Source organism: Tachysurus vachellii, chromosome 15 (assembly GCF_030014155.1).
Source record: "Tachysurus vachellii isolate PV-2020 chromosome 15, HZAU_Pvac_v1, whole genome shotgun sequence".
In the NCBI taxonomy this organism is placed as follows: Eukaryota; Metazoa; Chordata; class Actinopteri; order Siluriformes; family Bagridae; genus Tachysurus; species Tachysurus vachellii.
This window is the reverse complement of record NC_083474.1, coordinates 4,000,564-4,028,063: the sequence shown is the minus strand read 5'-3', so window position 1 is coordinate 4,028,063 and position 27,500 is coordinate 4,000,564. Positions and strand designations below refer to the sequence as shown.

The 27,500-nt window shown below is 40.9% G+C and overlaps 2 protein-coding genes across 4 annotated transcripts in view; one reads left to right on the top strand and one right to left on the bottom strand.

Moving 5' to 3' along the window:
- zgc:153039 (uncharacterized protein LOC767698 homolog) overlaps positions 1-9,062 on the bottom strand; it is a 34,087-nt gene extending 25,025 nt beyond the window's left edge. For 2 of the 3 annotated variants that reach the window (XM_060887973.1, XM_060887974.1), the window contains exons 1-6: positions 8,587-9,062; positions 3,147-3,281; positions 2,865-3,002; positions 2,342-2,647; positions 1,359-1,466; positions 1,126-1,237 (exon numbers count right to left, since the gene is read on the bottom strand). In XM_060887973.1, coding sequence (XP_060743956.1) covers positions 1,126-1,237; positions 1,359-1,466; positions 2,342-2,647; positions 2,865-3,002; positions 3,147-3,281; positions 8,587-8,785 — 998 coding nt within the window. In that variant the 5' untranslated portion in view covers positions 8,786-9,062. The remainder of the gene's footprint in view (positions 1-1,125; positions 1,238-1,358; positions 1,467-2,341; positions 2,648-2,864; positions 3,003-3,146; positions 3,282-8,586) is intronic. The other variant, XM_060887975.1, reaches the window with a different exon arrangement.
- Positions 9,063-12,576: 3,514 nt separating this feature from the next.
- On the top strand, positions 12,577-25,207 carry LOC132858187 (butyrophilin subfamily 1 member A1-like). The gene is made up of 5 exons (XM_060888427.1): positions 12,577-12,643; positions 15,889-16,304; positions 17,226-17,285; positions 21,636-21,845; positions 23,366-25,207. The coding sequence occupies exons 2-5, from the start codon at positions 15,899-15,901 to the stop codon at positions 23,875-23,877; spliced, it is 1,188 nt and encodes a 395-aa protein (XP_060744410.1). The 5' UTR covers positions 12,577-12,643; positions 15,889-15,898; the 3' UTR covers positions 23,878-25,207.
- The last annotated feature ends 2,293 nt before the right edge of the window (positions 25,208-27,500 follow it).

The window sequence follows — 27,500 nt, the reverse complement described above, 5'->3', positions numbered from 1 at the left end:
AGGTCAAAGAAAAACGAAAAATCTCTGTTTAATCACTGTACTGAAATGGAATTGTTGGGAAGTTCATGTGCTATATGAGGAATAATACGCTACAAGATGTTACGGTTAACTTTGCTTTATCGTGATACCCATCATTTAGTACTTACAACTGGAAGGTTGATAACATTCTACATACACTGTATCTCCATCATTGAGCATGTGCTTCTGCACAGAGGAGTTAGTGTTGAACTCAATAATGAACTCAGATGATGAGATAATTTATGAGATGCCCAGGACCTCCTGGTTACACGACTCCAACTGACGGTTTGTCCGGTGTCTATAATAATTTATACTGGTGTCACCAAATTGAGGATGATGTTCCTTTTTGAGTCTGGTTCCTCTCAAGATTGCTTCCTCTTCCATCTAAGGGAGTTTTTCCTCACCAAAGGCTTGTCGCCTCAGGCTTGTTCATTAGGGATAAACATGGATAAATCTACAGAAATGTGTTATGTTCTGTAAAGCTGCTTTGAGACAATGTCGATTGTTTAAAAGCGCGATACAAATCAGATAAGTTCCGACATTTACAATTCACCACAGATTTCAATCAGGATCTAGATATGATGTAAAGGTGTAACATTGTCATCCTCTTTATAGAAAACCCTGAGTCTTGTATATAATATTTGGAGAACAGTGAGTTTCAGTTCTGCTCAGCAGTGCCCATTTCCTTCAACAATGCACCCTGCACCCTAGCCCCCCCCCAACACACACACACACTTAATCTTTGACAAGGTCATGTGAGGACTGGCAAAACCTTTCCAGACAGAAGAAACACACTGCAGTATTTAACTTGGTCTAGGTTTTAAGTGCACCATAAAACATTCTGAAGAGTAACTAGGGCCGATATCTTTCTAACTGACAGGAAAGTCCTGCATTGAAATCTTCAAATTGTGATTTTCTCAATTTTCACCTTAAAATGCTGAACCTTTACTTCTGGTTACAAAAAGTGTTTTTACAGGATACTACATACATTTTATAAATCCAAAAAAAAAAAAAAATCAATAAATGTGTCAAAGTTTATGTATCAAAGTATCACAACACACACTACGCATTGTGTGTGTGTGTACGTGTGCATGTGTGCTCGTGTACCTGTCACAGGTGCAGGCCACCAGTAAGCTGAGCAGGTTGTAGGTGATGAAGGTGAAGATGACAGCAGTAATTGTTCCACGAGGGATGGAGTAACTTGGGTTTCTCAGGTCACCTAACACACACACACACACACACACACACACACACACACACACACACAATTCAAATAAATTCAAAATGACGGATTTTAAAACAAGGGTAATCCTTACACAAACACACACACACACACACACCTGACATGTTGGATCCAGCCATAATTCCAGTGCATCCGTTGAACATGACAGCAAACACAGTAGCAAACGTCATTGTCACTCCTGTGGTGTAGTCCACTGTGTAATCCGCTACACACACACACAATATTTTTTTTGTTTTCCATATGTAGATTTTGACATCATTTTAGTTTTACATTCAAGCAACAGCCACAATTCTGAGGGAAATATAGTTCTGAGGAAGCTTTCTAGGTTCTAGAGGTACTACAGATTATACAGGATCTAAAAGATACTTCAGGTTCAAAAGGATCTTAATGTTCAACAGGTACACAAGGTTCTGCAGGTACTTCAGTTAGATTCATTACATCATCTCACTCTGGTTCTGGTCCATGTTGTGGTTTTTGTGTGTTTATGCCTGAAGAAGCTCCTCACACTAATACACACACAAAAACTCCACACACACACAAACTCCACACACAAACTCATACAAACTCCACCCACACACAAACGCATCTTCACACAAACTCCACCCTTACACAAACTCACACAAACGCATCTTCACACAAACTCCACCCTTACACAAACTCACACAAACGCATCTTCACACAAACTCCACCCTTACACAAACTCACACAAACTCCACCCTTACACAAACTCACACAAACTCCACCCTTACACAAACTCACCTTCACACAAACTCCACCCTTACACAAACTCACACAAACGCATCTTCTCAAAAACTTCACTCACACAGACTCATAAAATCTCCAACACACACACACACACACACACACACACACACACACACACACACACACACACACACACACACACACACACACACACACACACACACACACACACACACACACACACACACACACACACACACACACACCATTCTGACCAAGACCATGGTCAGGAGGCACCCACACACACAGATTCCACATTAGACTCTGACTCATTCTGACCCAGACCATGGTCAGGAAGCACCCACATACACGCACCTTTGAGGTTTCCGAGCAGCGTGTCGAGTTTAAAGCCAGTGAAGTTGGCGGTGTTAGAAGTGGTGCTCGAGTTTCCCAGAATGTTTGGCAGAGGGATGTTCCGAGGTCTGACAGCAAAGAAGCTGATGAAGATGGTGAAAAGCACCACCATCACCACCATGAAGATAAGGAACGTAGCCTTGGCATAGATGCGAGCACCAACCATACACACCAAGACGCACAGAAGCAGGATAACACTAGCGTACAGCAGAGACCACCAATAACCAACTGGCATCACTGCATAGTGAGGGGCGTGGCTTAATCCATCTGAAACCGACAGAGAGGTGTAGGGGGAATAGCAGGAGGGTAAATTGGCTTTGATTGGTTGTAAATCTTTTTAGGTGACATGATAAGTTCTTTATCGTGTCGTTGTGAATCGTATTATATACTGTACAGCTGCTTAAATAGAGAGACACGCTGATGATGACTTTCACACTATTACAGTTACTGTGACACACACGCACACACACACAAGCTTGTGTACCTTCAGGACGTCCGAAGGTTGCGAGAATGGCCTCCACCAGCCCGAGCACGTAGAGGGCGCTGCCGAACACGTTGGCCAAGAAAAACATGATCCCGATACTGCCTCCAAACTCCGGCCCTAAAGCTCGACTGATCATATCTACACACACACACACACACACACACACATTACAGGTTAAAGACTCACAAACATACAAACACTCACACACTGAATGTCATCTCCCAAAGTGCTTTACTCCTCTTATAAACTCCACCCTTATAAGAACGCAGTAGAGGACGTTACAGTAAGCTCCGCCGGCCTCCAGGGCTCCGTTGGTGGAGATGGCGCAGATGGAGAGAACGGTCATACTGATGATGAAATACGCCACCAAGAACATGACCACAGCCTGGTACAGTCCACACTGACCCACCACGAATCCTACACACACAGACACACAATAGGGGATTCACTAAAAAAAGAATTTAAATCGTATCATACTGCGAAAACCGCTTACATCAACTGCCACCTGAAACATTAAATAGGAACTGAAATAAATGAACATAGTCAAGTGACTACAAACAGGAATAAAAATAAATAAGGACAATAAATGATGAACACAATAATCAGCAAACAAATAGATAGCAAACAATTAAACCATTATATCAGTAAGTAAAAAAATACATTCAAATAATTAAGAACAAACAAATAAGTAAATAACGGGATAGAGAGACAGACAGAGACATCAACTTGTGAGAAGAATGGATCCAAATGAATCTGCTCACAGGAATCTTTAAGTTTTATTGTCTTATAGGATCAAACATTTTTGTTTTGCTGTTTTTATTTTTCCTGTGTGGCGCTGGACTCATGGTACACTCGGTATTTATGCTAAAATTAAGGTGATGAAGCTGAATCTTAAATCAGATGCACAACAAAACAAAGACATATTTTAATGAAATATTATTAATAGTAATATGGACAATAATTGTGCAATTAGCTAAAAAATGTTTAAGGTTTTAATAACATACACACTAAGAAAAAGCTAATAAAATAAAATATATAGCATATTCTTGAAACTTGAGCTACTGCATGATGCACAATCACATGAACACCACAAACATTACATGACAAAAGCTTTATTCTACACACTCCCTTTATACATGCGCTACTTAGGGAATGAGTGCACACTTTAATTGGCTGAATGTTTAAGTCATTTTTATAAACTAAAATGTGAACAGTTTATTAATGTCAAGTTTAAACCAGTGAGGACAAAACCAATGATTAATAAACTTACAAACACTCTACAGCTGATATACACACACAAAACACTCTGTGACTCTCATACACACATAACGCTCAATAGCATAAGTCAAAGAACATAGGCTATGAGTCTATGAGCTAGGACACGAGGACATGGGGAGAGGCGTCTATGAGCTAGGACACGAGGACATGGGGAGAGGCGTCTATGAGCTAGGACACGAGGACATGGGGAGAGGCGTCTATGAGCTAGGACACGAGGACATGGGGAGAGGCGTCTATGAGCTAGGACACGAGGACATGGGGAGAGGCGTCTATGAGCTAGGACACGAGGACATGGGGAGAGGCGTCTATGAGCTAGGACACGAGGACATGGGGAGAGGCGTCTATGAGCTAGGACACGAGGACATGGGGAGAGGCGTCTATGAGCTAGGACACGAGGACATGGGGAGAGGCGTCTATGAGCTAGGACACGAGGACATGGGGAGAGGCGTCTATGAGCTAGGACACGAGGACATGGGGAGAGGCGTCTATGAGCTAGGACACGAGGACATGGGGAGAGGCGTCTATGAGCTAGGACACGAGGACATGGGGAGAGGCGTCTATGAGCTAGGACACGAGGACATGGGGAGAGGCGTCTATGAGCTAGGACACGAGGACATGGGGAGAGGCGTCTATGAGCTAGGACACGAGGACATGGGGAGAGGCGTCTATGAGCTAGGACACGAGGACATGGGGAGAGGCGTCTATGAGCTAGGACACGAGGACATGGGGAGAGGCGTCTATGAGCTAGGACACGAGGACATGGGGAGAGGCGTCTATGAGCTAGGACACGAGGACATGGGGAGAGGCGTCTATGAGCTAGGACACGAGGACATGGGGAGAGGCGTCTATGAGCTAGGACACGAGTTCATGGGGAGAGGCGTCTATGAGCTAGGACACGAGTTCATGGGGAGAGGCGTCTATGAGCTAGGACACGAGGACATGGGGAGAGGCGTCTATGAGCTAGGACACGAGGACATGGGGAGAGGCGTCTATGAGCTAGGACACGAGGACATGGGGAGATGCATTTATGAGCTAGGACATGGGGAGATGCGTCTATGAGCTAGGACACAGGGAGAGGCGTCTATGAGCTAGGACACAGTGAGAGGCGTCTATGAGCTAGGACACAGGGAGAGGCGTCTATGAGCTAGGACACGGGGAGAGGCGTCTATGAGCTAGGACACGGGAAGAGGCGTCTATGAGCTAGGACACAGGGAGAGGCGTCTATGAGCTAGGACATGGGGAGAGGCGTCTATGAGCTAGGACACGGGGAGAGGCGTCTATGAGCTAGGACACGAGGAGCGGCGTCTATGAGCTAGGACACGAGGAGCGGCGTCTATGAGCTAGGACATGAGGACATGGGGAGCGGCGTATATGAGCTAGGACATGAGGACATGGGGAGAGGCGTCTATGAGCTAGGACATGAGGACATGGGGAGAGGCGTCTATTAGGGCAATTGTATAATGCTTTTAACAATTCACATTGTCTCAAAACGGCTTTACAGAAGTGTGTGTATATATATAAAATATTAGATTAAAATGAGACTGGGCCTAGTGAGTGGAGTCTTTGAGACTGGGCCTAGTGAGTGGAGTCTATTAAATATCATCTCGGAGTGGAGTGTATTAGAGAGGGCCTAGGGGACAAGGGGTAAAGAGGTGTGGTTATAAGCAGTAATGAGGAAGTGAAGTCTATGAAAAGTGGCATGGTCTGAGACATGCAGAAATAGGTATCCATTCTTCATTAGCTTCATTACACCACAAACCTGTTAGTGTAACTGTTGCTGTTCAACACACAACAAAGTAATGACATGGAGCAAGAAGAGTATGCGTGCATGTGTGTGAGTTAATGGGTAAAAGCATTCCTTGGAAATGTAACTTCACACACACATGCCATATCAAGACAGACAGTGTCTTACCGGGAGTGTGTTTTTAGTCTAGGAAGCATAAAAGAGAGAGAAAACAGAGATTATATCACATATTCTACATAGTAACTGTGTGCGTGTCTGTTTGACCCTGTTATCATATGAATGTGATTACAGAGTTGAGACTGGAGCTGCACTCTGGAATATGTGAATAAGTGTGTGTGTGTTTGGGGTGGGGTGACGGGTGGGGGGTGCGCTTTTCTGCAGGAAAGTTGTGATGTTATTAAGAGGATAATCAGCTTAGGTGGAGTCTCGTGTGTGTGTGTGTGTGTGTGTGTGTGCGCATGAGAGATTCCGTGATCAATAACCCTGCTGTGAGATTTCGTAATAAAACATGGCCATGCCAACGTGATCTGCTCAACACACTCACGCGTGCACACACAGGCGGATTAAACAGGATTAATCCTGAAATGACACCATGAGAGAAAGAAGAATAAGAGGAAGGAATAAATGAATAATTACTATTTAATTATTGTATCCTATTGTAAGTCCGTCACTGCAGGCAAACAGAGTATTTCCTTTATGTACGTGTGTGTATGTGTGTGTAGCATATTGTTCCAGTTTAAAGCTGTGATGGTGTGATAAAAGACGTGTGTGTATTCAAGCAAAATAAAATATCATCAAGATCAATCAGCACACATGGCTCTTATGAGTTGTCTGTGTCACCTGTCAACACCTCGCTGTGAGCTCCAGAGTGAGCCATTACTGAGCACAGATACTGATATGATTTACACACAAAATGATTCATATCCACTGTAAATAAAATCACACTCACATTTGCATGATCTCATAAACACCTCACCTACTACAGGCCGGCTTCCACAGCTCCACTGTGTGTGTGTGTGTGTGTCTGTGTGTGTGTGTGGAGAATGTTCTGGAATGTGTGATGGTGGACCAACTCCAATGGCACATGATCCTCAATCGCACATATACACACAAACACACAGAGCTCCTTATTACACATATACACAGGAACACACAGAGCTCCATATTATACACTCACCATACGTAAGCGTTTAATATTATTAACATCGCTCTGTTTAATCCGTAACCTGAGAGAATATTTTAATCAAATTAAATAGAAATCATTAATAGTTTAAATTACATCAGTTCTTACAACAGGAACACACTCTTTCCATAAAACACTTACACGTCAATAAATACATTGAGAAATGCATCTATTCCATGTAATACTGCTAACTAATGTGCTTTTTTACAGAGTGATGGAGAAATATTGGCACCCTTAGATAGATAGATAGACAGACAGACAGACAGACAGGCAGACAGACAGGCAGGCAGACAGGCAGATGGTTAGATGGATAAATGGATAGACGGGTAGATGAATAGACGGGTAGATGGATAGACGGGTAGAAGGTTAGACAGACAGACAGATAGACTGATAGATGGTTAGACAAACAGACAGACAGACAGATAGATAGATGGTTAGACAGACAGACAGGCAGGCAGGCAGACAGACAGGCAGATGGTTAGATGGATAGACGGGTAGATGGATAGACGGGTAGATAGATAGACGGGTAGACAGACAGACAGATAGATAGATGGTTAGACAGAGACAGACAGACAGACAGACAGATGGTTAGACAGGCAGACAGGCAGATAGACAGATGGTTAGACAGACAGACAAACGGTTAGACAGACAGACAGATAGATAGATGGTTAGACAAATAGACAAACAGACAGACAGATAGATAGATAGATAGATAGATGGTTAGACAAATAGATAGATAGACAGACAGACAGACAGACAGATAGATGGTTAGACAGACAGACAGACAAACAGATAGACAGACAGATAGACAGACAGATGGTTAGACAGACAGATAGATGGTTAGACAAATAGACAGACAGACAGACAGACAAACAGATAGACAGATAGACAGACAGACAGACAGATGGTTAGACAGACAGATAGATGGTTAGACAAATAGACAGACAGACAGATAGATAGATGGTTAGACAGACAGACAGATAGATGGTTAGACAGACAAACAGTTAGACAGACAGATATATAGATAGATGGTTAGACAGACAGACAGACAGACAGACAGACAGACAGATAGACAGATAGATAGATAGATGGTTAGACTAATAGATAGACAAACAGACAGACAGACAAATAGATAGACAGACAGACAGATGGTTAGACAGACAGACAGACAGAAACAGATAGACAGACAGACAGATAGGTGGTTAGATAGACAGACAGACAGACAGACAGACAGATAGATAGATAGATGGTTAGACAAATAGACAGACAGACAGACAGATGGTTAGATAGACAGACAGACAGACAGACACAGATAGACAGACAGACAGATATTTTATAACTTCAGCAGTGTTACTAAACTTGGTATATTGTTTACAGTGTAGTAAAAGAGCAGCCATCATATGTTTAAGAAATATTATTTAGTCCATTAGCACGTCGTTGCTGCCGGTAACAAAAGGCACACTGTCGTAAAACCATTACAGCCACCACGACACTGACATTAGGCGTGTAACACTCACCTATCCGTAAGAACACCACCACACTGAACATGGAGAGCAGAGTGGGAATAACCACCCCAAAAAAGGTGGAGAGTTTCTGAGGATGGTTGTGACCGGACCTCAGCCTCCCTGCCGCCGCCTCGCGCACCCGGTGCTCCCCGGAGTCCTCGTGCACACCGGACGAGAGCCGGTAGTGCAGCAGCGGTGCGCGTTCAGCCATGACAGCGGTGTCGGTGCTCCACAACACACGGACTCGTGTTCAACTGTTCACGGTTATTTACATTCACACGGGAGACGCTACAGAGCCCTGAGCACCAGAACGACCAGACACAGTTTGTTCCCTCAGGCAATCCATCTGATTCTGATTCTGACACGTTTGTGTGTCATCACTCGCTGTTACACGTCCTTTATCACTCCAACACACACATATAAAATGTGCCCTGAGTCTCGGCTCTTTTCGGTTCCTCTTGTTTCTCTTGTGGACCTTTAGGCTCTCAGTGGCGTGATCATGTGACGAGCGTCCCGAACGCTTTTGAGTCACGTGACGATGTTCGCTCAGCCAATCAGGCGCCTCACCGGCACGCTGGGACTGATCCGTCACTAGGTTTTAGATTAATAGATTTATATAGCACGGAAATGACTTCTTCCTGGAACTGACAGGAGCCAGTTAAACATTTATAAATAATTAATCAGACACAAACTATCTAGTCTGTCTGTCTGTCTGTCTGTCTATCTATCTATCTATGTCTGTCTGTCTGTCTCTTTGTCTATCTATCTATCTATCTATCTATCTATCTATCTATCTATCTATCTATCTATCTATCTATGTCTGTCTGTCTGTCTGTCTCTTTGTCTATCTATCTATCTATCTATCTATCTATCTATCTATCTATCTATCTATCTATGTCTGTCTGTCTGTCTCTTTGTCTATCTATCTATCTATCTATCTATCTATCTATCTATCTATCTATCTATCTATCTATCTATCTATCTATGTCTGTCTGTCTGTCTCTTTGTCTATCTATCTATCTATCTATCTATCTATCTATCTATGTCTGTCTGTCTGTCTGTCTCTTTGTCTATCTATCTATCTATCTATCTATCTATCTATCTATCTATCTATCTATCTATCTATCTATGTCTGTCTGTCTGTCTCTTTGTCTATCTATCTATCTATCTATCTATCTATCTATCTATCTATCTATCTATCTATCTATGTCTGTCTGTCTGTCTGTCTGTCACTTTGTCTATCTATCTGTTTGTATTTTATGATCTTTATTATTATTATTGGTCTAAGTATGATAATGAGATGTTGCTATAGAAACCATAAAGTATTTGAATGAGTGCATTAATACTAAACTGTTATGGAAATAGTACTGTGGTGGTAGATGATTATTATACACAGATTTTGAACAGTTTGGTCGTTGTTGTTGGCTCATCAGCATCACATGAGCGCTCGATCACATGCAAGGATGTGTCGTGTGCTCTTATGGACCTGGGGAGATGTTTTAGTTCCTGGCTTGGGGAAATCTGACGTGTGTGTGTGTCTGTGTGTGTGTGTGTGTGTGTGTGTTTACAAATATACAATGGAACTGAACAGACCCGGGACACAAATACAATATCACATTCATCAAGACTATATTAAGAAAAAGATTGATTTCTTTATCAGAGTTTGGAATCGTAACATTTTGGGATGGACATGCAGATAAACTCTTATAACTCTGGAAATGTATTTTTGCATTTTTGCTTCTGCTTTCATGCTATGTCTTTGTTCTGCTTCTCTTCAGAACTCCTGTCTGTTCACTGTGTTCTCTGCCAAAAAAAGCGGCATTTATTTGAATTATTTTACTCACATGCATGTGCTAGCTCATGCTAAATAAGTCCATCGTAGAATAGCAGAATAGCAGCATCATATATTTGTAAATGAAACATGATCATCTTTTATTGTATTAGACTACAGTACATTAGTACAGTTGCTAGCGATCTTGCTGTTCAATGTTTGTCCATGTCTCTCTACCGAGAGAACAGTTTGATTTAATTCAAAAAGTGAAAGTGTTATGACTTTCATAGGATAGACGCCAGGGCATTATGAGTAATGTAGTGTGTATATAATTACTTAAGTCCCTCCCAAATTCCATTCATGTAATGATCATCGACCCACCTACATGGAGCAGAACCGGTCTGGTGTCTCTGTCATCCCTGAGCTGTTTTGTTGCCCTCTGTGTGAGAGTTGACATAACACGGGTGTTACCCTGAGAAAAGTCCTCCGAGCGAACAGGGCAACATCAGTAAGCACTTTGTAAATGAACTCAGAGCAGGTTAACGACAGTGAAGCTGTAAGCGTGTTTGATCTTGTTTTGTGTGTCTGTAGCGTGATGTCTTCGCAGACAGGATACACCATAATGATCTCTTTGTTTTGTTTTATTTTTCTCAGTGAACCTGAAACCACAGCTGGAAAAAGTACAGAGAAAATAGACTTAAGTAAATGGAGCAATTTGACACAAATGAGAACCTTACCATGGGAAGGACTCGCGTCTTTCACTCGTGTGTTTTAATGAAACTGGTCGCATTATAAGGAAAAAACACAGCATTTATACATCAAATATACAAGAAATCTTTTCAAATTTATAATTATTGTGTTCATTCAAGCCTCTCTCATGTTCTACACATAAGCCTTGTTCAGTAGGACAAGAAACAGTAAGCACTTTTGTGTTGTTTAGGGTCCATGATGTTCAAGTTCAAGTTCAAGTTTTCTTTATTGTTTTCTTTCTTTACTCTTCCACATGTACAGTACATACACATAGAGAATTGAAATTTCTTTCGGTCCCAAGGTGCATAATATTAACAATGGAATTTAAATAAAACAGTGCAAGGCATATGCAAATAAAGTGAAAAATGAGCAGACCAATGCTGCACAAAGTGACTGGTGTGTTTGTCCTTTTGTTACTGTGTTTTTTACTACATTTATTGTTCTTGTAGATAGATAGACTTGATGGTGTCATATATTTGACCCCCTACGCCACTATAAAACATGCACATATTTATTTATTTATTTATTTTGCTGAACATGCTGGTTGATTATGGTATGTAGGGTGTAAATGTGATCAGTAGTACTGACTCTTATTCAGGACACTGTGTTCAAAAAGAGAGGCCTGTATCCTTTCCCAGATTACTGCTCACAAAGACACAGAGATGCGGTCTAAGCTTGGAGAGGGAGGTGGAACAGATTTAATGTGGACCTCTGCAGACCAGGTGTGATGGATTTTAGCATTTCTGTCCTGATGCTGTCAGGGACACATTTTTTTCTTTGAGGTTCCTGAGTGCCTTAGCCAATCTCTCTCTCTCTCTCTCTCTCTCTCTCTCTCTCTCTCTCTCTCTCTCTCTCTCTCTCTCTCTCTCTCATTCTTTCTGTCCCTCTCACTGTGTCTTTCTCACTTTGTCTTTCTCTGTCTCTGTGGGCTATAAATCTTTCAGTTCCAGAGCTTGTTTTTTTGTGTGGAGATTTCTTTATACAGTGATCAAATAACTTTTCTGTGTTACTGGTTTTATATTTTATGGTTGTGTACTGGTTTTGTTTTGTGTTTAGATTTATCCATTTCTCCCAGGACTGATCTGAATGAACAGACTCTTCAGTTCGTCTATGAGTCTGATTACAGTGCTGTTGTTTTTTTCATATTATTTATTTGTATTTTTTTTGTCTTTTTGATTTTAGATCAGTCTCTTTGTCTTTCTCTCTCGCTCTCTCTCGCTCTCTCTCTCTTTCTCTCTCTCTCTCTCTCTCTCACTCTCTATTTTCTATCCCCCTCTCCCCCTCCCAGTGCTGGACGTTTTTGTAAGAGGTCCACGGTCACTATGGCAACCTCAAGCTTTGAGTGGCTCGTGAAGCTTTCTTTGCTTGTCTTCTCTTTCTCTCTCACTCCATTTTGCTCTGTATCTCACTCTTTCTTTATTGATCTTTCTTATCCTTTTCTTGCTGCATCATTTGGAGTTATGTAAACAGGCAGCGAGCAGGAGGAATATGTGTGTAGAGGCAGCAGAGGAGAGGAGGAAATGGAGGAAGTGATTGCAGCGTGTCTGTGTGAGTACTCCTCTTTAAAACACAACAACCTTGATCTTCTACATGGCTTTCAAAAAACATCAGACTTGTGATAAATCCACTGCAGCGATGTTAACGTTTTACTGTTTAGTGACGTTCTGTTCAGTCTGACGTCTTACTGTCTGATGTTCTGATCTGTCTAACATCTCTAATATTCTACTGTCATGACGTTGTACAGTCTGACGTCTTACTGTCTGATGTTCTGATCTGTCTAACATCTCTAATATTCTACTGTCATGACGTTGTACAGTCTGACATCTTACTGTCTGACGTCTTACAGTCTGACATCTTACTGTCTGACGTCGTACAGTCTGACATCTTTCTGTCTGATGTCGTACAGTCTATCTTTCTGTCTGATGTAATACAGTCTGACATCTTACTGTCTGACATCGTACAGTCTGACATCTTACTGTTGTGATGTCTTACAGTCTGACATCTCACAGCCTGACATCTTACTGTCTGACATCTCACAGTCTGACATCTTACTGTCTGACATCGTATAGTCTGACATCTTTCTGTCTGACGTCTTACAGTCTGACATCTTACTGTTGTGATGTCTGACAGTCTGACATCTTAATGTCTGACATCTCACAGTCTGACATCTTACTGTCTGACATCGTATAGTCTGACATCTTTCTGTCCGACGTCTTACAGTCTGACATCTTACTGTTGTGATGTCTGACAGTCTGACATCTTAATGTCTGACATCTCACAGTCTGACATCTTACTGTCTGACATCGTATAGTCTGACATCTTTCTGTCTGACGTCTTACAGTCTGACATCTTACTGTTGTGATGTCTGACAGTCTGACATCTTAATGTCTGACATCTCACAGTCTGACATCTTACTGTCTGACATCGTATAGTCTGACATCTTTCTGTCTGACGTCTTACAGTCTGACATCTTACTGTTGTGATGTCTGACAGTCTGACATCTTACTGTCTGACATTGTATAGTCTGACATCTTTCTGTCTGACGTCTTACAGTCTGACATCTTACTGTCTGACATCGTACAGTCTGAAATCTTTCTGTATGAGGTCTTACAGTCTGACATCTTACTGTCTGAGGTCTTCCTGTCTGAGGTCTTACAGTCTGACATCTTTCTGTCTGACATCTTACAGTCTGACATTTTACAGTCTGGCGTCGTACAGTCTGACATCTTACTGTCTCAGTTCTTACAGTCTGACATCTCACAATCTGACATCTTACTGTCTGACATCTCACAGTCTGACATCTTACTGTCTGACATCGTATAGTCTGAAATCTTTCTGTATGAGGTCTTACAGTCTGACATCTTACTGTCTGAGGTCTTCCTGTCTGAGGTCTTACAGTCTGACATCTTTCTGTCTGACATCTTACAGTCTGACATTTTACAGTCTGGCGTCGTACAGTCTGACATCTTACTGTCTCAGTTCTTACAGTCTGACATCTTACTGTCTCAGTTCTTACAGTCTGACATCTTACTGTCTGACATCTTACTTTTTGACGTATTACAGTCTGACGTTGTACAGTTTGACGTCTTACTTTCTGACATCTTCTAAAAAAAACTAACGTAAGATATTTGTGTTTATATTAATTATACAGACCTTTGTCATGATTTTTTAACATTTATTGTATTTATTTATCTGTTTAAGACTGAATGAGATTTATTGTGTGTGTGTGTGTGTTCAGTACCACACTAATGAAAGGAAGACATCTTCGCTGCAAAACAGCCAACCCAACACACCAGTCACATGACCATGACCACCTCTCTAATATTCTACTGTCATGACGTTGTACAGTCTGACGTCTTACTGTCTGATGTTCTGATCTGTCTAACATCTCTAATATTCTACTGTCATGACGTTGTACAGTCTGACGTCTTACTGTCTGATGTTCTGATCTGTCTAACATCTCTAATATTCTACTGTCATGACGTTGTACAGTCTGACATCTTACTGTCTGACGTCTTACAGTCTGACATCTTACTGTCTGACGTCGTACAGTCTGACATCTTTCTGTCTGATGTCGTACAGTCTATCTTTCTGTCTGATGTAATACAGTCTGACATCTTACTGTCTGACATCGTACAGTCTGACATCTTACTGTTGTGATGTCTTACAGTCTGACATCTCACAGCCTGACATCTTACTGTCTGACATCTCACAGTCTGACATCTTACTGTCTGACATCGTATAGTCTGACATCTTTCTGTCTGACGTCTTACAGTCTGACATCTTACTGTTGTGATGTCTGACAGTCTGACATCTTAATGTCTGACATCTCACAGTCTGACATCTTACTGTCTGACGTCGTATAGTCTGACATCTTTCTGTCTGACGTCTTACAGTCTGACATCTTACTGTTGTGATGTCTGACAGTCTGACATCTTAATGTCTGACATCTCACAGTCTGACATCTTACTGTCTGACATCGTATAGTCTGACATCTTTCTGTCTGACGTCTTACAGTCTGACATCTTACTGTTGTGATGTCTGACAGTCTGACATCTTACTGTCTGACATTGTATAGTCTGACATCTTTCTGTCTGACGTCTTACAGTCTGACATCTTACTGTCTGACATCGTACAGTCTGAAATCTTTCTGTATGAGGTCTTACAGTCTGACATCTTACTGTCTGAGGTCTTCCTGTCTGAGGTCTTACAGTCTGACATCTTTCTGTCTGACATCTTACAGTCTGACATTTTACAGTCTGGCGTCGTACAGTCTGACATCTTACTGTCTCAGTTCTTACAGTCTGACATCTCACAATCTGACATCTTACTGTCTGACATCTCACAGTCTGACATCTTACTGTCTGACATCGTATAGTCTGAAATCTTTCTGTATGAGGTCTTACAGTCTGACATCTTACTGTCTGAGGTCTTCCTGTCTGAGGTCTTACAGTCTGACATCTTTCTGTCTGACATCTTACAGTCTGACATTTTACAGTCTGGCGTCGTACAGTCTGACATCTTACTGTCTCAGTTCTTACAGTCTGACATCTTACTGTCTCAGTTCTTACAGTCTGACATCTTACTGTCTGACATCTTACTTTTTGACGTATTACAGTCTGACGTTGTACAGTTTGACGTCTTACTTTCTGACATCTTCTAAAAAAAACTAACGTAAGATATTTGTGTTTATATTAATTATACAGACCTTTGTCATGATTTTTTAACATTTATTGTATTTATTTATCTGTTTAAGACTGAATGAGATTTATTGTGTGTGTGTGTGTGTTCAGTACCACACTAATGAAAGGAAGACATCTTCGCTGCAAAACAGCCAACCCAACACACCAGTCACATGACCATGAAGAAGAGAAAGAAGATGACCTCTCATCCTCCTTATGCCCCTTATGTGGGCGTGCCTTTGACATGCCCCTCCTTTTGCCCTGTGCTCACACTCTATGTGGGCGGTGCTTAACAGAGAAGGCGAAGTTAGATAAACACAAGTCTTCACTGCGAACTGCCTCACAGACGTCTTGTACAATCTGTGCCGTCCTCTGCCCACGCTGTTGCCATGGCGTTGAACTGCCCTGTTCTGATTGGTCAACTGCTACTGCATGCCTGCCCCTTGACCCCACAGTAAGCTTTGATTCAGGATTTGTTGCACAAGAGAAGGATGAGGATGAGGAAGGTGTCAGGAAGAAAACAGCAGGTGATTGTCCTAGAAATCCTTAAAAAACTTTTTTTTCTAGCAGACTATCTGTTAAGCCTTAAGGGTTCTTTGCTGGTTCCTCTGAACAAACCCTAACGTCTATGTAGAATGCAACAACGGTGTTTCCTGATAAGAAGATTTTTCAAGTAGAACTTACAGGGAACACTGGAGAACCCTGTTCAATAGCACTAAAGCTCAGTTTGAATCACGTGCCAGGTTCATATATAGAGCAGAACCTTTTCTGGAAGCTCTTTGAATTATCCAGTGAACAGCTGAAGAACTCTTGAAGAACAATGTTATAGTACAATGTTATATTATAGAATGTATAGTAACTGGGCAAGAGTTTCTGGAACAAACCCCAGATTTATTTTCATTATTTTTAGATTTAGAACCTGTCATAAGTTTGCAATTTATCTTCTTACATTACATTTACAACATTTAGCAGATACCCTTATCCAGGGAGACTTACATTGTTCTCTCATTTTATACAACTGAGCAATTGAGGGTTAAAGGCCTTGCTCAGGGGTCCAGCAATGGCAGCTTGGTGGACCTGGGATTCAAACTAATGACCTTTCAATCTGTCTGCTAGGCTATCACATCCCACCTTATTGGTGCTTGATCCATTCTTAGAAAGAAAAGGGGTTCTTTAAAGGTTGTACTTGGAACCCTTTCTGTTAGGGAAATATTTGTAATGCTCTACATTCAACCTGAGTTCTCAGTCATAAGTAAGTATGGATCATGGAGATCTCTGACATGGAGACGCTTCAAGGCTAACGTATTAATGAAGGGTTAACAAGAAAATTAAGGGTTTTCATTACGGCTGCCTGTTAGTCAGTCACTCAGGGATCGGATTTTACATAAAAGTGGGAAAACCGAAAAAATCCATGTGTCTGTGACTGAATCTGCTGCATGTTTGTGTAGTTTCACCTGTGGGAGCCGACGTGGATCTGTCCGAGGAGGAGATGGAACGTTCTGTCTCAGGTGAATTCAACATTCGCCGTCAAATGACACACTCATTCAACCAACAAACAAATCATTTCCTTTCTTTTTTCCTTTGTTATTTAATTACAAATATTCTAAATAATTGACCTACTTTGACCTTGAAAAAAGTTTTAGATAAAGTATGTAATAAATGTTAGAAATTCATCACCAAGGTTCGATTTTACCTAATCATCATTTATAAAATTTCTATAGATTTCTATCTAGCCATGGGGTTCACAGTCCAGTGACTTCTGTGCCGGTCCCAAGCCCGGATAAATAGAGAGGGTTGTGTCAGGAAGGGCATCCTGCATAAAACATTGCCAAATTTAACCGTGCGAATCGTCAGTGCGAATTTCATACCGGATCGGTCGAGGCCTGGGTTAACAACGACCGCCATCAGCACCATTGACCTACAGGGCGCCGGTGGAAATTGGGCTACTGTTGGTCAAAGAAGTAGAGGAGGGAGGAGAGTGCACAGACAGAGACAGAAGAGGAAAGGTAAGAGTGTAGGACTGAGAATAGGAACTCTGAATGTTGGTACTATGACAGGGAAAGGTAGAGAGCTGGCTGATATGATGGAGAGAAGGAAGGTGGATATACTGTGTGTACAGGAGACCGGGTGGAAGGGTAGCAAGGCTCGTAGTATAGAAGCAGGATTCAAGCTGTTTTATTATGGTGTGGATAGTAAGAGAAATGGGGTAGGTGTGGTCCTGAAGGAGGAGTTTGTGAGGAATGTTCTGGAGGTGAAGAGAGTGTCAGACAGGGTGATGAGTCTGAAGTGTAGGGTGATGTTGAATGTTGTTAGTGGTTATGCCCCACAGGTAGGTTGTGAGTTAGAGGTGAAAGAGAGATTCTGGTTTGAATTAGATGAGGTGATTGAGAGTATTCCCACGGGTGAGAGAGTGGTGATAGGAGCAGATTTTAATGGACATGTTGGTGAGGGGAACACAGGTGATGAGGAGGTGATGGGCAAGTTTGGAGTTAAGGAAAGGAACCTTGAAGGACAGATGGTAGTAGACTTTGCTAAGAGGATGGACATGGCTGTGGTTAACACTTATTTTCAGAAGAGGGAAGAACATAGAGTGACTTACAAGAGTGGAGGTAGGAGAACACAGGTAGACTACATCCTATGTAGAAGAGGCAATCTGAAAGAGATTAGTGACTGTAAAGTGGTAGTGGGAGAGAGTGTAGCCAGACAGCATAGGATGGTGGTGTGTAGGATGACTCTGATGGTCTGTAAGAGGAAGAGGTCAAAGATAGAGAAGAAAACCAAGTGTTGGAAGCTGAAAAAGGAGGAATGTTGTGAGGAATTTAGACAGAAGTTGAGGCAGGCTCTGGGTGGTCAGGTAGTGCTGCCAGATGACTGGGAAACTACAGCAGAAGTGATCAGGGAGACAGGGAGAAAGGTGCTGGGTGTGTCATCTGGAAGGAGGAAAGAAGATAAGGAGACTTGGTGGTGGAATGAGGAAGTTCAGGATAGTATCCAGAGGAAGAGATTAGCCAAGAAGAAGTGGGACATGGATAGGACTGAAGAGAATAGACAGGAAAACAAGGAGTTACAGTGCAGAGGGAAGAGAGAGGTGTCTACGGCCAAGCAGAAGGCACTAGTTTAGACATAGTGAAAGAGAGAGGGACTTTTACAGGTTAGCTAGGCAAAGGGATCGAGATGGGAAGGATGTGCAGCAATTAGAATTATTAAGGATAGAGATGGAAGGGTGCTCACAAGTGAGGAGAGTGTACAGAGGAGATGGAAGGAATACTTTGAGGAGCTGATGAATGAGGAAAATTATAGGGAAAAAAGAGTAGAAGGGGTGAACTCTGTGGAACAGAAAGTAGATAAGATTAGAAAGGATGAAGTCAGGAAGGCTTTGAAGAGGATGAAAAGTGGAAAGGCAGTTGGTCCTGACGACATCCCGGTAGAGGTCTGGAGGTGTTTAGGAGAGGCAGCAGTGGAATTTTTAACTAGTTTGTTCAACAGGGTTTTAGAGAGTGAGAGGATGCCTGAGGAATGGAGGAGGAGGGTGTTATGCCCCTTTTCCACTGAGGCAGTTTGATTGCTGGTTCGGAGCCAGAGCCTAATTTAGAACCAGTTCTTTCTTTTTCGACAGCCAAAGCATCGGCTCTGAACCAGGAAAAATGGTTCTTAAGTAGCACCAAAGCGTTGCTGGTCTAGACTTAAGAACCGCTTGTGTCAGGGGCTGTGGGCGGGGCTACTGTTAGCGCTTTTGATCATGTACCTTAAGTATACTAATGTTTAATACACTTTTACTTTACCGCGATATGATACATTATCAGCACACATGATAGTAGGTAGCTACATGCTAAGGCTAACTTTTTTCTGTGTTAATGATAAAATAACGTTATGTACTTTCTCAATAACAACCTCCGTTTATACAGATTACATGGAGCTGCACGTATACGTTGGATTCGCTCCGTTTGGGTGTTAATGTAGGATCACAAAGCCATGAGCATTAACAGTAAAGCAACATCCACCATTGTTGATGTGTTTGTATTTGCTGCTGCTGCGCTAAAGTTGCTGGGACACGTGACACGTATACAGTGACGTCAGACCTGGCTCTGTGTGATGGCTCTCTAGCCGGTGGAAAGGCAAACCGGTTCTTAGAAGGTTCGCCAGTGGAACCAACTTTGAACCAGCACCAGTGCTAGCTCTGAACCAGCACCCGGTTCTTTTTGGTGGAAAAGGGGCATTGGTGCCGATCTTTAAGAATAAGGGTGACATGCAGAGTTGCAGCAACTATAGGGGGATAAAGTTGATGAGCCATACAATGAAGCTGTGGGAAAGAGTAATGGAAGCTAGGTTAAGGAAGGTAGTGGAGATTTGTGAGCAGCAGTATGGCTTCATGCCCAGAAAGAGCACAACAGATGCAATTTTTGCTCTGAGAATTTTGATGGAGAAGTATAGGGATGGTCAGGGGGAGTTGCACTGTGTGTTTGTAGACTTAGAGAAAGCGTATGACAGGGTGCCAAGAGAAGAGCTGTGGTACTGTATGAGGAAGTCAGGAGTATGGAGTCAGGAGTCAGGACATGTATGAGAGGAGCAGGACAGTGGTGAGGTGTGCTGTAGGTCAGACAGAGGAGTTTACAGTGGAGGTGGGACTGCATCAGGGATCGGCTCTGAGCCCCTTCCTGTTTGCTATAGTGATGGACCAGTTGTCAGAGGAGGTCAGACAGGAGTCTCCTTGGATGATGATCTTTGCAGATGACATTGTGATTTGTAGTGAGAGCAGGGAGCAGGTGGAGGAAAACCTGGAGAGGTGGAGGTTTGCACTGGAGAGAAGAGGAACGAAAGTCAGCCGTAGTAAGACTGAGTACGTGTGTGAATGAAAGGGAGGGAAGTGGAATAGTAAGGTTACAGGGTGAAGAGGTGAAGAAGGTACAGGAGTTTAAGTACTTGGGGTCAACAGTCCAGAGTAATGGAGAGAGTCGGAAAGAGGTAAAGAATGTGCAGGCAGGTTGGAATGGGTGGAGAAAGGTGTCAGGAGTTCTGTGTGATAGGAAAATATCAGAGAGAATCAAGGGGAAGGTGTACAGGACAGTGGTGAGAACGGCCATGCTGTATGGTTTAGAGACAGTGTCACTGAAGAAGAGACAGGAGTCAGAGCTAGAGGTAGCTGAGCTGAAGATGTTGAGGTTTTCTTTGGGAGTGACAAGATTGGACAGGATTAGGAACGAGTACATCAGAGGGACAGCTCATGTTGGACATTTGGGGGACAAAGTTAGGGAGGGCAGATTGAGATGGTTTGGACATGTTCAGAGGAGGGAGAGTGAGTATATTGGTAGGAGAATGTTGGACATGGAGCTGCCAGGCAGGAGGCAAAGAGGAAGGACAAAGAGGAGGTATATGGATGTAATTAATGAGGATATGAAGCTAGTGGGTGCAAGTGTTGAGGATGCAGAAGATAGGGATAGGTGGAGAGAGATGATTCGCTGTGGGGACCCCTGAAGGGAAAAGCCGAAAGAAGAAGAAGAAGAAGAAGAAGAAGAAGAAGAAGAAGAAGAAGAAGAAGAAGAAGAAGATCATTTATAAAATTTCTAAAAATATTTCTTTCTAAGTGAGTTTTTAAAGTTACATTAAGTTAAATTAAAGGTGTTAAAAAATTAATGGCAGATCAATTTGTAATTGTTTCTTGACTTTTGCCTTGCTTTGTTTTTAGAATTTATTTTCAATTCGTTTTTATAGTTGAACAATTTTTTTAAATAATTGAACAATTGAACATAATAATTGAAAATAATTGAACAAGTTTGTAAAAATCAATTCAAAATGACATATTTAAAAAAAAAAAGATGAAAACATGACCACTTTTTAATAGAAATATTTAACCTCCTCAGGTCTACACTTTGCACTAGACTCCTCCTCCCTAACTCCGCCCCTCAAGCTCACTAACTCCGCCCTCACTGTCACCTTCCGTGACTCTGGCTCTCAGGTCGGGGCTCGTGAAATCTGTGCGTCTCTCCCTCAGGTGTGTGCTGATGTGGAGATCCTCAGAGGTCAGTACTACTGGGAAGTCGATGTGTGCAACAGCGCCCTCTACCGCATCGGTAAGGAATTTTAAATCCGCTTGAAATGGAGAATAATCAAGCTGCTTTATTTCATTCAAAAAATAATAATAATAATTGGCTGATGGTTTGGAAAGCGAAGGGAAAAGTATTAGTTTGTGAAGTTTATTAAAAAATATCAAAATTGTTTTATAAAATTCGATGAAGCTTAATAGACATTTAGTGAACCATTTATATATTTTTTATATTCAAATTAAAAAATTTGCTGTAAATCTCTGAGTCTACTATCAGAAATCTGTCATAAACGATACTAATGATATCATCAATAATACAAAACTGTATAAAAATGTGTTTAATCTTGATATTAAATGTTTTTTATGGTTATGTTGTTTAATGGTTTTTAAATAATTCTATTATATATATATATATATATATATATATATATATATATATATATATATATATATATATAATACAGTATAAAGCATTCAGAATTTTATATAGTAGTTTCTGTTTTTATTGGAAACAATAGATATTTGTTTCATGTGACATTAATGCACATCCTCTCTGTAAAACTTGACATAAATGAATTACAGACACTTAAACAGGATTTGAAGAAGATATCTCTGCCTTTTACTTTCTGGTTGTATTTTAGGGACATTTCAGGGTATTTTCTTTCCTTTCTGTGACGTGATCTGTAAGTGAATCAGATCGTATTATTGTTATTTTACATAATTATTGTTATTAACATGCTTTGTGTGATCTGTTATCCCTAGTTGTTATATTCTGTTGTTAATCAGATCATCATGTTATTGTTTTAATGGATAAATGTTGTCATTTTAAACACATGATACAAACTGGCTTTCAGTTTTAACCAAAGCTTCTTACTTATAAAACGTCTTTCCAAAACCAGCACAGTTTCAAGCACGTGTTTAGGTTCAGCCACTGTAAAAAAAAAAACTCATTGAAGATATACTGCCCCCTAGTGGCTGTGACTTTTGCTCAACTTTTACCCTGAGCTCTGTGAACAGGAGAGCTGGATTAGTGCTGGAAATTAAACTCACGTGTAACTTGTCCAACAGGGTTATTGACTTCTCCTCCATCCACTTACATAAACACACAGATCATAAAAATGCTGAGAAGCAAGCGAGGAGGAGTGATGAAGCTCTACAGAGACATTAATACTGTATCTGCAGTGTTTAAGTCTGGTCCATCGAATGCATAGTTTAAAATGTTCCATTTAATATAACTTCATTTTCGTTTTAATTGTTTATTTAATTTACTTCTAATGATTTATTTATTAAAATGATTATTTGAGGTATATATGTTAGGGGAAAAAAACATTAGCTGAAACAAAAGACTAATCTGAATTTGCTCAATATTATTAATAAAATACTTCATAAATTCTGTCTGCAATTCTAGACGTGAAACTTGTGAAATGTGTCACATTGATGAAAAATCTGTTTGATGGCTAATTGACACTTTTTTTGCTTTTGCTACTGTACTCAATTGTCTAATTAATAAGGTGTACTTATGTTAGCCACGCCCCGTCTGTCATGCAGGTGTGAGGTCACTGGCTGGTGGTGGTGAGGCGTGGTGGTTTGAGAGACGTGGCTCTGGGTTCCATGCTGTGTTTGATGGCCGGCGTGAGCTTCTCCCCTCAGTTCCACCACAACTCAAAACAGTGGGCATGTTCTTAAATGTGGGCGGGTCTTCCATCACCTTCCACAACCCATTAACTGAAGAACTTCTTGCCACGATCCCGTCCTTCTTCACCCCTCCTCTTTGCCCTGCATTTCAACTGGGGCAGGGAAGGCTGAAGCTCCGCTCAGGCCTACCTCCACCAAACCATGTCTTTCTGAGTCGCCACTCTGCCTATCGTGGTCCTGAAGGTGCAGGATGTGGACGGTGGAGGCGAGATGTTGCGTTTGGGTCAGTGAGGCCCGTGATAGAAAGGTTTGAAGAAATGGCTGGATCAGATTCCGAATCAGGCTTGGCGTCCAGCTGTAGCTCCAACTCCACACTGACGTCCATCCCTGGGCGTAGTCCGGAAAGTTCTGCTCATGAACACTAAAGCATCCGAGAGTGGCATCTACTGAACAGTTTATGATCATCTGGACAAGATTATCTAAATCTAGTGTTAAGAACAGTTGTGATTCACTGCATGAACCCAATGGAAATTCGTACTAGCACCTTCATAGATCTTGTTTATCAACAGATAAATAAATCAATAAATAAACAAGCTGCATATTATTCTATGTCACTGGATAAAGGATGGGAATTGAAATTTCGGTTCACAAAAAATATTTCTTTGCAAACAGCTGTGTGAATTTGTCACTTTCAAAAATCAACCCAGTGAAATCAAATCGAGAAAATCCAAAGTGTGCATGAAAATCTGTCAGTGAACGAGGACGTGGTCAGTCACAGGTGAATTAAGCGAACCAGAGGTGGGTTGATACTCTGCAGACTGAGACCTCTGCTGGTGTGGAGGGACAGTGACGTCTAGGATTTAAAGAAATAACAGGACAAAAAAGTTTCCACTGCAGTAAAATACTGTGTGATTATTAAAGACATGCAGAAAGGTAATAATGTCACAGTAATGTGCGTCAGAAATCTAAAGAAAACTTGCAGCAATTAATCCATCCAGATTTTCATTTCTAAATTCTGAACTTTGTTCATGTTTGGATTTTACATGAAGCAGAAGCTGCACTGCTACACACACTACAGATTGAAATTCCAGGTTGACTCGAGGTTCGACGGTTTATTTGACAGTCTGAAAGTGTCCGATGGTCCAATTTCTTTCCAGAGAAGCAGAAAATTAGGCACATGTGAGCTGTGACTTGAGTAAATGACCGTTAAATGGCTGCCATGGATTGATTGTAAACAAGTGTGGAAGTCTTTTTTTGTGTAAACACAAACTTCATGAGTTGTGTGTGTGTGTCTGTGTTGAGCCATGCACCAAAAAGAAAAGGAATATCTGACAGTTTTGTCCTCATGTGGACATTTATCTACTCTCCATGCTTTCATTTTGCATCTGTAAATATTATTTACAAGCTGATTTTCTTTTCTTTTGCTTACTGAGATTAATGAAAGAAAGAGTGTGTGTGTGCCTGTGTTTGTGTTTGTGTGTGTGTGTGTGTACGTGTGCCTGTGTTTGTGTGAATGTGCACATATGTGTGTGCATGTGTGTTTGTGTTTATGTGTGCTGCCTAATTAATAATTTTAGTGATAGATGGCCATATGGCACATTCATTCATTTCATTGTTTTTATTGGTTCCAGAGAAACAGGATGTTTCAGTCACTCAGATTCACTGTTTAGAAGCGAGAAACTCAGAGTGTGTTTGAAGTTTTGCTGCTCACATGTTGAAATGATTAACTGTGATCCGACGACAGCGATGTTACACTTATTCATTCGTTTTATTTCCTTAATCTGTTCCAAGACAGCTTATCATAACTATTACTGAACTGCATATACAGTTAGTCACTGTGTGTGTGTGTGTGTGTGTGTGTGTGTGTGTGTGTGTGTGTCTTGATGTCTGGGCTTGATAAACACCTCATGGCGTCAGCTGTGGTGTGTGAGAGAGCGGATATGTGTGTGTTTGTCATACTCTAACCATTTCCAAACACACAGCCTTGTTTATCTTTATCTTTCAATAAAGTTGTGTGTAAATGTTTTTGTTGCCAAAATGAACAAAAAAATCCTGAGATTTATTTTTTTCTTTGTGCGCACATAAATGCCAATCACCTGTAAATTATGATGCATGTTCACAGCAAAGCTGAGTCACATTTAGCCACACCCACAAAAGTCCATAAAAGGCAAAGCTGATAGAGAGCTGAAGACAAAATGATGATTATTCTTTTCTATAATGGGTGCCATTACTTTTGTCCTTCTGTGTTCATTCATGGAATTGTTTGGGATTAAATTCATAATTATGCCACATTGTAGTGGATCTGCTTTAACATTTTCAGTGTGTATCGTTTACTTCTGCACTCAAGTTACAAAGCTAATGTTGTTAACAAGTAATAGAGGTTTATGGCCTCCAGTTTAGCTTTGTGCAACCTGATATCGTGTGTCTCACATACACAAACATACAACAGGATACATCTGTATTAATAACAATCTGAATTAATGCTAGTGTACATGCTCCGCCCCTTAGAATATAGGCCACACCCCCAACCCAGGTCTGATGCTGGTGTGGAATGAGACCAAACTGAGAAAATGATTCATATTCATGACTCTTTTTTTTTTTGTCTTTATGAATTTAACAGAAACTCAAAAGTGATTTCTTCACAGAATGAAATTTGAAATTAATTAATTTATTTCTACATTTTAATTGTTTGTGTTTTGTTAAATTCAAAATCTACTTCATGTGGCATCATATTTCATGTTACCTCTTTAAATGATTGAGTTTGTCTTTACATGATTTTTACAAATGATTCATTTATCTTCACATGATTTTTTATAAATGAATCATTATTTTATTCTTGTTCATTTACATGTGATCATATATTATTCACTTGACTTAGCATCTAAATTCAGGGCATAATATTGAAACCATATGAGAAATATATTATGTTATATTTCTCCAGACTCTTTATTCCATGTTTACAGATAATCAGTGAGTCAGAAACAAGGTCAGTGAGTCAGTCGGATACTCTGAACACGTCCACAAAGCCGAACAAGGAGACACTAGAATGCTAATTTGGAGTCTATACATGCTGATACTTGTTAGCAACATTAGCATCAACACCCAAATAAGCAAACATCAGACACACAGCATGTCTAAGCTGCATGTTCCTGCTGATTCAGGCAAAATACACTTGTTTTTCATATAGCAATGACTGATCACTTAAATTTAATCTTAACCTAGAAAACTGCCACACGTTCTCTGAGGTAATTTTTGAATCCTCTGAGCTTGCAAAATTTCTTCATTTAAATGAAGTTTGGATGTTTCTGATTGTCATTATCTTCACTCCCAGATACAAAGGTACTTAATCTGTGCATTTCCTTGCTGTAATGTAGCAGTACCATGAACTGTTCATCATTTGTAGCTTTAAAACAGATCTCTTTAGCTTTACAAACACATTCAAACAAACAGACCGCTGGTTATAAATGTGTACTTTTAATGATACCACACCAGTAATAAGGGATAAAGTACTGTGTAGTACCTAAGAGTGTCTGAGAACGTAGACTATGACAGACCTAGCAAGCAAAAAGGATTCAAAGAAAAAAGAGAAAATTTGATACTAAGATTATTTCAAGCTTAGTCCAGACATCCGTTCAGAAAAAAGTACCAAAGTTTACAAAAGTGTGCTTCTTTTAAATATCTTTGGTGAGGCATTATCTTAGGTACCACTCTTACAAACCACTGATAAAGTTTTACTTTAAACGCTAACTTCACTGTTTGTGTTTTCAGGTAAAATATGTAATAAACATACACAAAATGTGTGTTTGATGATGTCACACCAGCAAAAAGGAGTGAAAAGTACTGATTCAAACACACTCTGTCTTTGCTCGCGAAGAAAAAAAGTACCAAACCGAACTTTTCCAGAATTGTAGAATTTTAAAGCATTACTCTAAAAGCTAGTTAAAGATGTGAATTAATTATGCTAAATGTGCTAATGCTGCTAGCTTGATGCTACAAACACAGCGACAGATTAGAGAATAAGCAGATTTTTCGTTGCTCTCAATTGTTA